This window comes from Heterodontus francisci, chromosome 2 (genome assembly GCF_036365525.1).
Source record: "Heterodontus francisci isolate sHetFra1 chromosome 2, sHetFra1.hap1, whole genome shotgun sequence".
Taxonomy (NCBI): domain Eukaryota; kingdom Metazoa; phylum Chordata; class Chondrichthyes; order Heterodontiformes; family Heterodontidae; genus Heterodontus; species Heterodontus francisci.
This window is the reverse complement of record NC_090372.1, coordinates 196,090,065-196,107,588: the sequence shown is the minus strand read 5'-3', so window position 1 is coordinate 196,107,588 and position 17,524 is coordinate 196,090,065. Positions and strand designations below refer to the sequence as shown.

The 17,524-nt window shown below is 43.1% G+C and overlaps 1 protein-coding gene across 1 annotated transcript in view; it reads left to right on the top strand.

Annotated features, from left to right (window-relative positions):
* ube3c (ubiquitin protein ligase E3C) overlaps positions 1-17,524 on the top strand; it is a 258,339-nt gene that overhangs the window by 10,694 nt on the left and 230,121 nt on the right. The window contains exon 3 of the mRNA XM_068053400.1: positions 3,318-3,371. Within this exon, the coding sequence (XP_067909501.1) occupies positions 3,318-3,371 (54 nt within the window). The remainder of the gene's footprint in view (positions 1-3,317; positions 3,372-17,524) is intronic.

The window sequence follows — 17,524 nt, the reverse complement described above, 5'->3', positions numbered from 1 at the left end:
ACAGGGCACAGGAGAAACAGAACAAGGTCTTGAGCCTAGGCTCTTAGCAACCTGCACCTATCTTTTCTCATCTTGGGTAAGTTGGGTATGTCTGTTAGAAGGATTTGTGCACTTCTTATTGTGTAAATAAAAAATATAACCTGTGGATTTCACAGGAACAAGGTATAGATTTCTAAGTCTGGTGATAGTTCTGTGTGTGTCAGACAGCTGATTGAAAAATGTATAGATTTAATGCCCTTTTTGTTCTCTGATGCCTCTGGTATCATGCCCAAATAGTCATTGCTCAAGTCTGAATTGAACACTGATTGTCAGGCTACTCGAGCATCACCAAGCTCACTCTTTTCCATGGAATGCACTTTCTAGCAATGGCTCTTAAAGTGATTGGGGCATGGACCCTTACTGAATCCTTTTCTTTTAAATGGCGTTCCCTATCCTCCTTGTGTTACATGGAATTACATAACTGTACAGTACAGAAATAGCCCATTTGGCTCAACAGATGTATGCCAATATTTGTCTCCACATGTGCCTTCTGCAGTCTTATTTCATCTTGCCTTAGGAAGATATTCTATCCTTTAATTCCTCCTGGCAATTATCCAGCTCCCTTTAAATACATCTGTTATTTACCACTCTGTGATAGTGAGCTCCACTTGCTTGGACTCTTTGCGCAAGTAAAGAAGTCCAGAGATCCATTGTCCCTTTACCTTATTTAGACTCTTCTATTCGAAATAGGTGACTTCCTTATTCCTCCTACCAAAATGCACCACTTCACATTTATCAGTATTTGAAATTCATAAGTTGCTACCTGGCTGAGAACAATTAATTCGATACGGAATCAAACCTGGGTCCTTTTATAAATTAATGTTACATCAGGCATTGCTTACAACATTACATAATTGTTGCAGGGTTGTGGAATGCATCTTAATTATATGGCAGTCTCCATAGATCTTTAAGAGTAATACAAAATGCTTCTAATTCTAATACACATGAAATACATAGTAACTTCCAGATGGGAGAAAAGGCTAAATCTGTTCTTTGATCTCTTGAAATGTGGAAGAGATGATGACTCACTTATGTCTCTGGAGTTCATTTTTTGGTGGAAATTGATCAATGTTGATCAATGGGTCAATTTAAATAAACATTGATTTCATTTGAGGTGGCGATTTTGGAACTTTATAGTAACATTTTTCTGATTTTAAATGAGCTAAAATGTGCTAAATGGCCTGACTGTGACTCGATGTATATTGATGGTGCTGTTTCTTGCATTCCCCTTATTATAAGATTGCATCATTCACCTTTTAATGACTCTTCGGTCTGTTTTATGCCCTTGGAAGATTGCCTCACCTACCTGTATTTGCAAATAGTTGGAAGATCTGTTTTGAAACTTTGAACAATTGATTCACAAATTCAAATCCAGTAAGAATAAATGTGTTTCCATCCATTTTCAAGCCCTGTCTTGGCGTGATTCTCTGCTGCTACCTATTTTTCTATCAATGCCATGTGTATATATAGGAGCCTGTGCTTGTTGTAAACTGTCAAATATGTGGAGTTTTATTCTGTTGCATATTATGCTCCTTTCCCTCTTGATCCAAGCCAAAAATATGAAAAATTACATTGTTTGTCAAATGTGTGTTCTGGCACTTGTGTCCATGTCAGTTGAATATAATTGAGCAACCTTTTCGTGATGCAGTTTCAATTGCTATACTATTATAGCTTTTGTAATCTGTCACCATCTTGAATCGTAAATGTCATATTGCTGTAGCATTTGTGAGTGATTTGTGTGGTGCTTTGTTGATTTTACAGTAGTAGGGAGTCTGAGTAAGTGGCTGAATTATGCAGTCCCTCAGAAGTAATGGGGCTGAGTTTTACAGACCCTCTGTGGAGGGGGGTGGTCGGAAAATGCATTCGGGTGAGGACCACCATGGACCTCGACGCCAGGAAGGCCTGGCCACATATTGCCGGCAGTAGCGAGGCCTCGTGGCGGCCCCCCCGCCGCTCGGCGATGGGAGCCCAATTTCAATATGTTAATTAATGTTCTTCTTTTGGGCCTCCTTATCTCGAGAGACAATGGATACGCGCCTGGAGGTGGTCAGTGGTTTGTGAAGCAGCGCCTGGAGTGGCTATAAAGGCCAATTCTGGAGTGACAGGCTCTTCCACAGGTGCTGCAGAGAAATTTGTTTGTTGGGGCTGTTGCACAGTTGGCTCTCCCCTTGCGCCTCTGTCTTTTTTCCTGCCAACTACTAAGTCTCTTCGACTCGCCACAATTTAGCCCTGTCTTTATAGCTGCCCGCCAGCTCTGGCGAATGCTGGCAACTGACTCCCACGACTTGTGATCAATGTCACACGATTTCATGTCGCGTTTGCAGACGTCTTTATAACGGAGACATGGACGGCCGGTGGGTCTGATACCAGTGGCGAGCTCGCTGTACAATGTGTCTTTGGGGATCCTGCCATGTAAATAATGTAAATAACTGAATTAATGACTGTCGTGCTGTCTGTCTTGGAGTGATAATGGTGCCATGGCTGGGGGTATGGGGATCCGAGGGGGTAGCAGGTAAGTTTTCCAGTGTGGGGGGTGTCGGGGGAGCGGGGTCAAACTCATCTTATTTGTGTAAGGGATGTTGGGAAGAGTTACAGTGCACAGTTTATGAACTTTGGGGGTGGGGGGTAAGGTCAGGTGGGCAGGGCAAGTGTTTTGGAGGTGAGAGGGCAATTAATGAATTTTGTTTATTGTGGGGGTGGTAGGTGCTTTAAATAGGTTACAATTTTTAAATGAAACTTACTTTTTAAATATTTAAATTGAAAGTCAGGTCTCAAAGTCCTTTAAAAATGGCGTCAGCGCCTGCGCAAAGGCAGTTGATGCCATTGCTGGGGATGGTCCCCGCCCACCCCTCCATGTCATTGGGGGGGGGGGTTGGTGGCAGTCCACCCCGGCCATTTACATGAGCCTCCGCGTTTAATATAGTGACGGCTCTAAGACCGACAACCTGCCATTGTTTTCGTGCACTGCTGATTACGGCAGCGATGCTATAAATTTCAGCCCATGGTTTGCTGTGGAATTTTTTTTTTGATGGTTTACTTTTATTTCTTCAATAATAGAAATAGAAAATGTTGAAAATACTCAGCAGTGCCAATGTGAGTGCCTGCAAGGAAGTGCACAAGAACAACTTACGTTGAGTTGTCTTCCAGCTTTAGGCTGGCGTAATTCCAAAATACTGAGCAAGTCCTTTTACTGTACCTAAGTTTGTAAACGACAGAGGTATTGGACAATGGGAACGTAATTATGAACAAAGCTAATTTTTTTTCTAAATCTTTTGAAGGAAGAAAAAGCTTCACTGCTGCATCGAACCCAGGAAGAAAGACGAAAGCGAGAGGTAAATTGGAGTTTTCATTCCCATTGATTTACAACAAAGAAATGTGTGCATTTGGTACCACTTGTACAGCGAGCCTTTAGTAATTGCTTTATTAACGACTCTACTCCCTTATAGTAGTAATATCCCACAATAAATGCAAATCGGAATTTTTCTGAATTGAGTACACTTTCAGATTTTGCTATAATAATTTTTGCAAGTGTTTATAACTGAGTACAGAAAAGAAATGTTGCTGAATGAACATTTTAAACTGTTTTGTTTTAAGGCAGTAATAAGTGGCACAAAATAGCAGAAATTGTGGATAATGCAAAACAACCTGAAGAGAAAGAAAAAATATATAATTTAAGACTCTGCCACTTAATGAACAAAAGCGGTAACTTTTTGCATATCAATGCAAAAACTTGTCCCTGCCAGGCAACCAAGCGCACCTTTCTGCTTTTGACACACCATGCCATTATTGAGAGCTTCCAGGTCAGATGGAGGCTTTAGAATAGCATAATGCACAGTAAGGCACCTGGACTCAGAGCCAACACCTACCGTTAAGGTGAAGGGTAGGACCAAAATGTCCAGGGAACCCTGGATGTCAAAGGATTGGATCAGGAAAAAAAAGCTTATAGCAGATTCAGAGCACTTAAAACAGCGGAGGCACTAGAGGAGTATAGAAAGTGTATGGGGGTACTTAACGTAATTAGGAGAGCGAAGAGAGACATGAAAAAACAGTGGCGGGCAAGATATAGGAAAATCCTAAGGCATTTTATAAGTATATTAAGGGCAAGAGGATAACCAGGGAAAGAGTAGGGTCCATTAGGGACCAAAGTGACAATCTGTGTGTGGAGCCAGAGGACATAGGTGAGGTTTTAAATGATTACTTTTCACCTGTGTTCACTATGGAGGAGGACGATGTAGGTGTAGAGATCAGGGAGGGGGATTGTGATCTACTTTGAACATATTAACATTGAAAGGGAGGAAGTATCAGCTGTTTTAGTGGGCTTAAAAGTGGATAAATCCCCAGGGCCAGATGAGATGTATCCCAGGCTGTTAGGTGAGACAAGGGAGGAGATAGCAGGGGCTCTGACACAAATTTTCAAATCCTCTCTGGCCACAGGACAGGTACCAGAGGATTGGAGGACAGCGAATGTGGTACCATTGTTCAAGAAGTGTAGTAGGGATAAAGCAGGTAATTACAGGCCGGCGAGTCTAACATCAGTGGTAGGGAAACTATTGGAAAAATTCTGAGGGACAGGATTAATCTCCACTTGGAGAGGCAGGGATTAATCAGGGATAGTCAGCATGGCTCTGTCAGGGGGAGATCGTGTCTAATTAACTTGATTGAATTTTTTGAGGCAGTGACTAGATGTGTAGATGAGGGTAAAGCAGTTGATGTAGTCTACATGGACTTCAGTAAGGCTTTTGATAAGGTCCCGCATGGGAGATTGGTTAAGGAGGTAAGAGCCCATGGGACCCAGGGCAATTTGGCAAATTGGATTCAAAATTGGCTTAGTGGCAGGAGGCAGAGGATGATGGTCGAGGATTGTTTTTGTGAGTGGAAGCCTGTGACCAGTGGTGTACCACAGGGATCGGTGCTGGGAGCCTTGGTGTTTGTAGTGTACATTAATGAATTAGACGTGAATATAGGAGGTGTGATCAGTAAGTTTGCAGATGACACGGAAATTGGAGGTGTCGTAAATAGTGAGGAGGAAAGCCTTAGATCACAGGATGATACAGATGGGCTGGTAAGATGGGTGGAGCAGTGGCAAATGGAATTTAATCCTGAGAAGTGAGAGGTGATGCATTTTGGGAGGACTGACATGGCAAGGGAATATACAATGGATGGTAGGACCCTCGGAAGTACAGAGGGTCAGAGTGATCTTGGTGTACTTGTCCATAGTTCACTGAAGGCAGCAGCACAGGTAGATAAGGTGGTTAGGAAGGCATATGGGATACTTGCCTTTATTAGCCCAGGCATAGAATATAAGAGCCGGGAGGTTTTATGGAGCTGTATAAAATGCTAGTTAGGCCACAGCTGGAGTACTATGTACAGTTCTGGTCACCACGCTATAGGAAGGATGTGATTGCCCTGGAGAGGGTGCAGAGGAGATTCACCAGGATGTTGCCTGGGCTGGAAAATTTCAGCTATGAAGAGAGACTGAAAAGGCTAGTGTTGTTTTCCTTCAAGCAGAGAAGGCTGAGGGGGGACATGATTGAGGTATACAACATTATGAGGGGCATTGATAGGTTAGATAGGAAGAAACTTTTTTCCCTTAGTGGAGGGGTCAAAAACCAGGGGGCATAGATTTAAGGTAAAGGACAGGAGGTTTAGTGGGGATTTGAGGAAAAATGTTTCCGCCCAGAGGGTGGTTGGAATGGGGAAGGCACTGCCTGAAGAGGTGGTAGAGGCAGGAACCCTCAACATTTAAGAAGTATTTAGATAAGCACTTGAAATGCCATAACGTACATGGCTATGGGCCAAGACCTGGAAAATGGGATTAGAATAGTTAGGTATTTGATGGCTGGCACCGATACGATGGGCTGAAGGGCCTGTTTCTGTGCTGTTTGACTCTATCCCAGTAATATGTATAACCTCAATCTCAAGTAAGCAGCAAGTAGAGCACCAGTATATTGCCCTCCATTTTCTCGCACCAGCTTCTTTTATGCCTTTTTCAAACTGTCTGTCCCAAATTACAAACTTTTTTTTTGTTGTAGACCCCCAACTGCTAAGGACTTTGGACCAGCACTGGATTCAGTTGCTTGTCTCATTTTAAAAGGACTTGGTTCTGGTCCAGTGTGCAACCCAGATCTCCCAACAAAAGTTATTTTAATCTCCCACCACTGCCCCCCACCCCCTCCCCAATCCTTGATCTTCTGAAGGTGCTGGCTCATAGATTTTGGGGATGGTAATGACTCTCCGCTAGCTACCACAGCGGATTTTCTTTGATACTTACTATCCAAGTTTAAACTCAATGTTCGGGCATTTGGCTAGATTAGCAGAACTGGGACTTGTCATATTTTATCTCTGGTTCTTATAAGCATTGGTACATTTCTCCCCCCCCCACCACCCCTGCAGTTTTAATGTGTGTGTCCATGTCCAGCTAAGTGTTTTTGTCTTGTACCTTTTTAACACTCATATTGAAATGTTGAGTTACTGATTTGAAAATCCAGACATCGGCTTCCAGTAAATGAGCAGGTTAATGACTATAGCCTTGAGTATAATAAAATGCAGTTTTATGGCACTGTTAAAGTGTTTGTCCTTGGTTTACTGAAGTGACCTGTGGCTTTGACAAAGCAATAAACAGAGAGTTGCAGTTCTCTGTGGTACTTTTAATATTGTAAAATAGATCAGCTGCACTTTAATTTCCAGCACATTGAAACCAAACTTCCAGTATCTGAATCTGTACAGTACATTGTCATCTGTACTGGCATCCAGCAAAGCTATCTTGCACTGACCAAGACTTGAGTTTGCAATTGTATTAATAGAAACTGAAGTTGTTCTTTTCTTGCATCTTTTTCAAAAGTGCTAATCATAATTTGCCGCCAGTATGAGCATTAGGGGTATCCCTAACCTGAGCATTTTATGCTTATGAATGTTTATGAATTGGAAGACAGGTGCACAATGGAGAGTCAAAATATGGATTTGAAGCAATTCATAGTCATAAGTCAAAGTGATTGTGGAGCAGGAATAGAACTTAAACATCATCTCCATGTTATAATTGAAGGATGCAATTTGGAGGGTGTCAACAAACTTTTACTTTTTTTAAAAAAAAAAGCTACTAATTTGAAAAAATCACAAAGCAGCAACATCTGCACATCTTTCCTTGGTATCTGGGAATTCAAGTTAATTATTTTAAATTCTAATCCATGAACACCCAATCTGTATGTTGGGCTTATTCTAGCCATTTATAGCACAACTCTTGGCAAGATTTTTAATTAACTGTGATAGCTGCTTTTCAATGGTTATTTATGTTCGAGACCTTTTTTTAAAAAAAAGTACTGGAGAAACTCATGGGACTTCAGGAAAGGTTTGAGTGTCCTTGAGAGGGCGCAGAGGAGATATACCAGAATAGTTCCTGGGATGAGGGACTTCAGCTACAAGGTTAGGTTGCAGAAGCTGGGGTTGTTCGCCTTGGAGCAAAGGAGGTTGAGGGCAGATGTGATAGAGATATACAAGATTCTGACAGGTTTGAATAAGGTGGACAAAGAAAAGCTGTTCCCATGAGTTGATGGTATAAGGACTAGGGGACATAGATTTAAGGTTTTGGGCAAAAGAAGCAGGGGAATGTGAAGAACTTTATTATGCAATGACTGGTAATGACCTGGAACTCACTCTTACAAGGGTCATTGAATTGCATATGATGAGTGATTTCAAAAGGAAAGTGGATGGGCACTTGAGGGAAATAAATTTGCAGGGATACAGCTGGAGAATGGGACTGACTGGATTGCTCTACAGAGAACCAACAAGGATGTTGATGGACCGAATGGTCGTATTCTATGCTGTAATGACTATTATTGAAATAATAGCTGACTTGTCCCCTCGACCTTATGGGCTACATCTGAGAGTTTGAAAAGAGGTGACTGCAGAGATAGTGGATGCATTGGTTGTGATCTTCCAAAATTCCACTGATTCTGAAATGGTTTCAGTGGATTGGAAGGTAGCAAATGTAACAACGCTATTCAAGAAAAGGAAGAGAAAACAGGGAACTACAGGCCAGTTAGCCTGACATTCGTCGGAAATATGTTGGAACCCATTATTAAAGAAATGGTAACAGGGCATTTGGACTCTGCCTAATCATATGATTTTTGCGTTTTTATGAAAAGGAAATTGTGTTTGGCAAATGTATTAGTTTTTTGAGGGTGCAACTAGCAAGGCAGATAAAGGGGAGCCAATGGATGTAGTATATTTGGAAAAGACAGGCTAGATAAAGATAAACTATTTCCACTGGTTGGAGATTCTAAAACTAGCGGGTATCGTCTAAAAATTAGGACCAGACTGTTCAGGAGAGATGTTAGGAAGCACTTCACGCAAAGGGTGGTAGAGGTTTGGAAAACTCTCCCACAAATAGCAGTTTAAGCGAGTACAATTGTTAATTTTAAATCTGAGATCGATAGATTTTTGTTAAGCAAAGATATTAAGGGATATGGGCCAAAGGCAGGTATATGGAGTTAGGCCGCGGATCAGCCATGATCTCATTGAATGGTGGTACAAGCTCGAGGGGCTGAATGGCCTCCTCCTGTCCTCAGTACCTTGCTCTACGGCAGCGAGGCCTGGACAACGTATGCCAGCCAAGAGCGACGTCTCAATTCATTCCATCTTCGCTGCCTTCGGAGAATACTTGGCATCAGGTGGCAGGACTATATCTCCAACACAGAAGTCCTTGAAGCGGCCAACACCCCCAGCTTATACACATTACTGAGTCAGCGGCGCTTGAGATGGCTTGGCCATGTGAGCCGCATGGAAGATGGCAGGATCCCCAAAGACACATTGTACAGCGAGCTCGCCACTGGTATCAGACCCACCGGCCGTCCATGTCTCCGTTATAAAGACGTCTGCAAACGCGACATGAAATCGTGTGACATTGATCACAAGTCGTGGGAGTCAGTTGCCAGCATTCGCCAGAGCTGGCGGGCAGCCATAAAGACAGGGCTAAATTGTGGCGAGTCGAAGAGACTTAGTAGTTGGCAGGAAAAAAGACAGAGGCGCAAGGGGAGAGCCAACTGTGCAACAGCCCCAACAAACAAATTTCTCTGCAGCACCTGTGGAAGAGCCTGTCACTCCAGAATTGGCCTTTATAGCCACTCCAGGCGCTGCTTCACAAACCACTGACCACCTCCAGGCGCATATCCATTGTCTCTCGAGATAAGGAGGCCCAAAAGAAAAGAAGAACTAGCAAGGCAGATAAAGGGGAGCCAATGGATGTAGTATATTTGGAAAAGACAGGCTGGATAAAGATAAACTATTTCCACTGGTTGGAGATTCTAAAACTAGCGGGTATCGTCTAAAAATTAGGACCAGACTGTTCAGGAGAGATGTTAGGAAGCACTTCACGCAAAGGGTGGTAGAGGTTTGGAAAACTCTCCCACAAATAGCAGTTTAAGCGAGTACAATTGTTAATTTTAAATCTGAGATCGATAGATTTTTGTTAAGCAAAGATATTAAGGGATATGGGCCAAAGGCAGGTATATGGAGTTAGGCCGCGGATCAGCCATGATCTCATTGAATGGTGGTACAAGCTCGAGGGGCTGAATGGCCTACTCCTGTTCCGATCTTCCTATGTTCTTATATATTTGGATTTTCATAACATGTTTGATAAGGTGCCACACAAGTTTGTTGCACAAAATCAGGGCCTATGATGTTGGGGATATGACAATAGCATGGATTCAGGTTTGGTTAAAAGACAAAACAAGAGGAGGAATAAACAGGTCATTTTCAGGTTGGCAGGCTGTTGCTAGTGGGATGCACAAGGATTAGTGCTGAGGACTCAACTATTTACAATTTATATTGATTATTTGGATGAAGGGACTGAGTATAATGTATTCAAGTTTGCTGATGACACAAAGCTAAGTGGGTAAGTAAGCTGTGAGGTACATAAAAAGGCTGCAAAGGGATATAGACAGGTTAAGGGAGTGGGCAACAATTTGGCAAATGGAGTGTAATAGAGGGAAATGTGGGGTTATTCACTTTGATAAGAATAGAAAAAACAGCATATTTAAATAGTGATAAACTATACAGTGTTGAGTATTGGGAGGGATTTGGGTGTCCTTGTGCATGAATCACAGAAAGTGAACATGCAGGTAACAGCAAGAAAATAGACAAATGGTATGTTACCCTTTATTGCAAGGGGTTTGGCGTACATGAATAAGTAAGTTTCTATCTAATTATACATGGCTTTGGTGAGATCACACCTGTGTAGAGTTTTGGTCTTGGTACCTAAGGAAGGTCATACTTGTCCTAGCGGGGGTGCAATGAAAGTTCAGTAGATCGATGGGCAACCCACTCATCCAATGAGGAGCGATTTAGTCAAATGAGCCTACACTCTCCAGAGTTTAGAAGAATGAGGGGTGATCTCTTTGAAACATCCAAGATTCTGAAAGAGCTTGACAGGGTAGATGCTGAGAGCCTTTTTCCCCTCGCTGGAGAGTCTAGAACCAGGGGTTTTACTCTCAAGATAAGGGGGTCAGCCATTTAGGACTGAGATGAGAAATTTCTTCATTGAGGGTCAAAAATCTTTGGAATTCTCTACCTCAGAAGGCTGTGGATGCTCGGTCATGGAGTGTATTCAAGGCTGGGATCGATAGATTTTTGGACAATAAGGGAATCAAGAAATGGGGGAATTGGGTGAGAGTGGTGGAAGGTCAGCCATGATCTTATGGGATAGCAGAGCAGCCTCGAGGGCCTACATGGCATACTCCTGCTTCTATTTCTTATGTTCTTAAAATTTGTCACCGAGCCACATAAGAAATATTACAGCAAAAGGCCAAAAGCTTGATGAAAGAGATGGGCTTTAAGGAGTTTCTTAAAGGACAAAAGAGGGGTAGAGAGGCGTAGAGGTTTAATGAGGGAATTTCAGAGTTTAGGGCCTTGGCAGCTGAAGTACGGTTGTCAATGGTGGAGCGGTTAAAATTGGGATGCTCAAGAAGCCAGAATTGAAGGAGCGCAGATATCTCGGGGTTGTAGGTCTGGAGGAGATTAGAGATATTAGAACCTGGTCATGGAGGGATTTGAAAACAATGATGAGAAATTTAAAATTGAGGCATTGCTTAACCAGGAGCAATGTAGGTTGATGGGTGAACGGGAGACTTGGTGCAAGTTAGGATATGGCAGCAGATTCTAGATGAGATTACATTTATGTGACCATAATTCCGTAGGTTTTAAGGTACTTGTGGATAAGGATAAGAGTAGTCCTCTGGTGAAGGTTCTAAATTGGGGGAAGGCTAATTATAACAATATTAGGCAGGAATGGAAGAATTTAGATTGGGGGTGGCTGTTTGAGGGTAAATCAACATCTGACATGTGGGAGTCTTTCAAACGTCAGTTGATTAGAATCCAGGACTGGCATGTTCCTGTGAGGATGAAGGATAAGTTTGGCAAGTTTTGGGAACCTTGGATAACGAGGGTTATTGTGAGCCTAGTCAAAAAGAAAAAGGAAGCGTTCGTAAGGGCTGGAAGGCTGGGAACAGACGAAGCCCTTGAGGAATATAAAGAAAGTAGGAAGGAACTTAAGCAAGGAGTCAGGAGGGCTAAAAGGGGTCATGAAAAGTCATTGGCAAACAGGATTAAGGAGAATCCCAAGGCTTTTTATACATATATAAAGAGCAAGAGGGTAGCCAGGGAAAGGGTTGGCCCACTCAAGGACAGAGAAAGGAATCTATGCATGGAGCCAGAGGAAATGGGCGAGGTACTAAATGAGTACTTTGCATCAGTATTCACCCAAGAGAAGGACTTGTTGGATGATGAGTCTAGGGAAGGGAGTGTGGATAGTCTGGGTCATGTCGATATCAAAAAGGAGGTGGTGTTGGGTGTCTTGCAAAGCATTAAGGTAGATAAGTCCCCAGGGCCTGATGGGATCTACCCCAGAATACTGAGGGAGGCAAGGGAGGAAATTGCTGGTGCCTTGACAGAAATCTTTGTATCCTCATTGGCTACAGGTGAGGTCCCAGAGGACTGGAGAATAGCCAATGTTGTTCCTTTGTTTAAGAAGGGTGGCAAGGATAATCCAGGAAATTACAGGCCGATGAGCCTTACGTCAGTGGTAGAGAAATTATTGGAGAGGATTCTTCGGGACAGGATTTACTCCCATTTGGAAACAAATGGACTTATTAGCGAGAGGCAGCATGGTTTTGTGAAGGGGAGGTCGTGTCTCACTAACTTGATCGAGTTTGTTGAGGAAGTGACAAAGATGATTGATGAAGGAAGGGCAGTGGATGTTATCTACATGGACTTCAGTAAAGCCTTTGACAAGGTCCCTCATGGCAGACTGGTACAAAAGGTGAAGTCACACGGGATCAGAGGTGAGCTGGCAAGATGAATACAGAACTGGCTCAGTTATAGAAGACAGAGGGTAGCAGTGGAAGGGTGCTTTTCTGAATGGAGGGATGTGATTAGTGTTCCGCAGGGATCAGTGCTGGGACCATTGCTGTTTGTCGTACATATAAATGATTTGGAGGAAAATGTAGCTGGTCTGATGAGTAAGTTTGCGGACGACACAAAGGTTGGTGGAGTTGCGGATAGTGATGAGGTTTGTCAGAGGATACGGCAGGATATAGATCGGTTGGAGACTTGGGTGGAGAAATGGCAGATGGAGTTTAATCCGGACAAATGTGAGGTAATGCATTTTGGAAGGTCTGATACAGGTGGGAAGTATATAATAAATGGCAGAACCCTTAGTAGTATTGACAGGCAGAGAGATCTGGGCGTACAGGTCCACAGGTCACTGAAAGTGGCAACGCAGGTGGATAAGGTAGTCAAGAAGGCGTATGGCATGCTTGCCTTCATCGGTCGGGGCATAGAGTATAAAAATTGGCAAGTCATGCTGCAGATGTACAGAACCTTAGTTAGGCCACACTTGGAATATTGCGTACAATTCTGGTCGCCACACTACTATAAGGATGTGGACGCTTTGGAGAGAGTACAGAAGAGGTTTACCAGGATGTTGCCTGGTCTGGAGGGTATTAGCTTTGAGGAGAGGTTGGATAAGCTTGGATGTTTTCACTGGAACGACGGAGGTGGAGGGGCGACCTGATAGACGTTTACAAAGTTATGAGTGACATGGACAGAGTGGATAATTAGAAGGTTTTTCTCAGGGTGGAAGAGTCAGTTACTAGGGGACATAGGTTTAAGGTGTGAGGGACAAAGTTTAGAGGGGATGTGCGAGGCAAGTTCTTTACACAGAGGGTGGTGAGTGCCTGGAACTTGCTGCCGGTGGAGGCGGTGTAAGCAGGTATGATAGCGACGTTTAAAAGGCATCTTGACAAATACATTAATAGGATGGGAATAGAGGGATACGGACCCTGGAAGTGCAGAAGGTTTTAGTTTAGACAGGCATCAAGATCGGCGCAGGCTTGGAGGGCCGAATCGCCTGTTCCTGTGCTGTACTCTTCTTTGTTCTTTGTTCTTTATTGGGGGTGGAAGATGGGAGGCCAGCTAGGAGTATGTTGGAATAGTCAAATCTAGAGATAACAAAGACATTGGTCAAGGTTTCAGCAGCAAATGAGCTGAGGTAGGCTAGATTTGGGGCGATTGTTACCGGAGTGGAAATGGGCAGTCTGAGTGATGACACATGTATGTTGTTGGAAGCTCATCCCCTGGGTCAAATAGATACCAAAGTTGCGAACAGTTTGTTTCAACCTTAGACAGTTGCCTGGGAGAGGGGTCGAATTGGTGGCAATGGCTTCGATTTTCCCAATTTTCAGTTAAATGAAATTTCTGCTCGTCCAGTCCTGGATGTTGGACAAGCAGTGTGACAATTTAGCAATAGTGGAGGGATTGGGCGAAGTGTTGGTGGGGTAGAGCTGAGTGTCGTTAATGTGTGTGAAAACTGGCACTGTGTTTTTGCATGATGTCACCAGGGGGCAGCATATAGATGTGAAATAGGAGTGGGCCAAAGATAATTTCTTGGACACCAGAGGTAATGGAGTGGAAGCAGGAAGAGAAGCCATTGTAAGTGATTCTCTAGCTATGTTTAGATAAGATTGGAACTAGGTGAATGCTGTCCCAATCAGCTAGATGACAGTGGAGAGGTTTTGGAGGAGGATGGTGTGGTCAGCCGTGTTAAAGACAGGTTGAGAAGGATGAGGAGGGATCATTTACCTTTGTCACAATCATATAGGATGTCATTTGTGAATGAGAGCCATTTTGGTAATGTGGCAGGGGTGGAACCCTATTTGGAGGGATTCAAACATGGAGTTCTGGGAAACTGGGCATGGATTTGGGAGGTGACAGCATGTTCAAGGACTTTAGAGAAGAAAGAGAGGTTGGATTTGGGGTGGTAGTTTGAAAAGACAGTGTGGTTAAGTGTTGGTTCTTTGGGAAGGGGAGTGATGGTAGATTTGAAGAAGGGGACAGTACCTGAGAAGAGGGAACTGTTAACAATATCATCTAACTAACGAGCCAGGAAGGGAACAGTTAAGTGGGAATGGGCTTGAGGGAGCAGGAGGTAGGTCGCATGGACAAGATGAGCTCGGAGAGGATATGAGGAGGGCGGGGGGGCGGGGGGGGGGGGGTTGGTGGGGAGATAGTAGAGAAGCTAGAGGATGAGGCAAGTTCAGAAAGATGCAAGCTGGGGAAGGGGGATCCTTAGAGCAAGTTTGGCCTGGTGGTCTGGGAAGCGAGGGAAATGGCAGAGGCTGCTGAACACATGGTCTCGATCTTGGTGACCATTAGTCATTAGTGATCTAAGTCCATCAGTTCTTTGCACTTGTTGGAGGGGAAGGAGATCGTTTGCAATAGAGAAAATAAGCTGGTGGTTACCTTTGCATTCCAGGATGACCCTGGAATAGCGAGCAATTTTGACAGATGCAGGACCCAATACCACTCTGGTTGAGCCAGATATAGCGGTGAATGTCTGCCATATTCGTTCAAATCGGCAAGCCTTGGACTTAAGGGATTGGAGATGGGGGCTGTACTGGGGGAACAGCCAGCATGAGAGAGATGGGGACTAGGGCATCAAAGCTGGAAGTGAGGGTGTGGTTGAGCAGATTTGGAGCTGCAGAAATGTGATCAATGGAGGGCCAAAGGCTAGACAGTTGGGATTTTTTAAGTTCAGTTGTAAATTAATTAGGAGAGCGTTTTTTCCAGGGCAGACAGAGAAATAATTACCAATGAATGAAAGTTAAACTACAGTGATTCCAAGAATGGACTGCCTTTCCCTGGAATTTTGATTGTCAAGTGTTGGTACGATACTTTCAGCACTGTTCAATTGCTGTTATAATTTGCAGCCCAACTAGTTGTAATTTTAATACTTTCATGCTTAATGCTTCATTTTCATAATTGATCTCCTTGGTTCTCTATTTTTTCCATTTTTTTTACTTTTCTATTACAGGAAATCAAAGCAATTTATTCTTGAGTGGTTGGGTAGTTTCTGGATCATAATTTTTGGTGTTGCATGTAATATTCTTGCGCTTTCCTTGCATCGCTTGAAGCATTCATAACAAGATAGATGTATTAATGGCACAAGGAGAGAGAAATGGGTTTGACCTAGGAGCCATTACTGAGATGTGGTTGCAGGGTAACCAAGGTTGGGAACTAAATATTCCAGGGTCCTTGGATTTTGGAAAAGGGAAGCAAAATGGAGCTGGAATATCCCTGATAATAAAGGAATGAGATAAAGACAATTGGAAAAACGGATCTTAGCCCAGAAAATCAAGATGTGTAGAATCAGTGTGGTTCGAGCTAAGAACTAATAAAAGGCAGGGGAAAAAAAACTGGTACGAGTAGTTAATAAGCCTCCTAACAGTAATCATAGTGTCGTGCAGTAAATAAATGAGGGAATTAAAGGAGCATGATACAAGGGAATGCAATAATTGTGGGGTACTTGAATCTTGTAGATTGGTCAACTCATTGGCAAAAGTAGCTTCAAAGACAAGTTCATGGAATGCATTTAAGACAATTTTCCAGAAAAATATATTAAGGAACCAACTAGGGAATGGGCTATTTTAGACCTGGTATTGAGGAGTAAAAACTCCACAGGAAAAGTAATACATTCGTGGCTGACTAGAAGTTAAGGATAGTATTAGATTAAAAGAATAGGCTTACAATGTTGCCAAAAAGATTAGTTAGCCTGAGGATTGGGAGGGTTTTAAAAATCAGCAAAGGATAAACTAGCAAGAAGTACAAAAACAGTTTGAGAGTTTTTGCTAGTATGTAAAAAGATTAGTGAAAATAAACATGGGTCCATGGAGACTGATGGGAGAAGTTCTAATGGGATTAAGGAAATGGCAGACATAGGAATATATTTTGTGCCTGTCTTCACAGTAAAAGACTCAAGGAAATTGTGGGGAATCAAGGTTCTAATGAGAGTGAGGAACTTAAAGTAATATTAGTAAAGAAAAGGTATTGGAGAAATTTGAGACTAATCTCCTGGCCAACACCTTAAGGTTTTAAACGGGGTGGCTGCAGAGATGTACAATGCATTGGTTTTGATCTTCCAACTTCTTGGGCACGAAAAGATCTGAGAGTAGGATGGGAAAGTAGAGTTGGTATCAAAGGTCAGCCATGATCTTACTGAATAGCGGAGCAGGCTTGATTGACCGGATGGCTTACTCCTACTCTTGCTTCTATTTCTTATGTTCTTTATGTGAATTATCGTATGAACATACGAATTAGGAGCAGGGGTAGGCCACTTGGCCCTTCGTGCCTACTCCGCCATTCAGTAAGTTAATGGCTGAACTGATTACTCCACATTTCCACTTACCCCCGATAACCTTCCACCCCCTTGCTTATCAAGAACCTATCTACCTCTGCCTTAAAAATATTCAAGGACTCTGCTTCCACTGCCTTTTGAGGAAAAGAATTCCAAAGACACTCAACCCTCTGAGAGAAAACATTTCTCCTCATCTCTGTCTTAAATGGGTGACCCCTTATTTTTGACCAGTGACCCCTAGTTCTACATTCTCCCACAAGGGGAAACATCCTTTCCACATCCACCCTGTCAAGACCCCTCAGGATCTTATATGTTTCAATCAGGTTACCTCTTAACTCTTCTAAATTCCAGCAGATATAAGCCTAGCCTGTCCAACGTTTCGTCATGAGACAACCTGCCCATTCCAAGTATTAGTCTAGTAAACCTTCTCTGTACTGCCTCCAACGCATTTACATCCTTCCTTAAATGAGGAGACCAGTTGAGAGAAGTTGAGGTCTGGAGCAGATCAGCCATGATCTTATTGAATGGCAGGGCAGGCTTGAGGGGCCGAATGGCCTACTCCTCCTATTTCTTATGTTTTTAGTACTGTGCACAGTACTCCTGATGTGGTCTCACCAATGCCCTGTATAGCTGAAATATAACCTCTCTACTTTTGGATTCAATTCCTTTCACGATAAACTATAAAATTCTATTAGCTTTCCTAATTACGTGCCCTTTCCAACGATAGTCTCCTTGATGAAGAGGGCAGAGTGATAAAGACCTTGTAGATGGATCTGATTGCTGATCCTTTCAGGAGGCCTACTT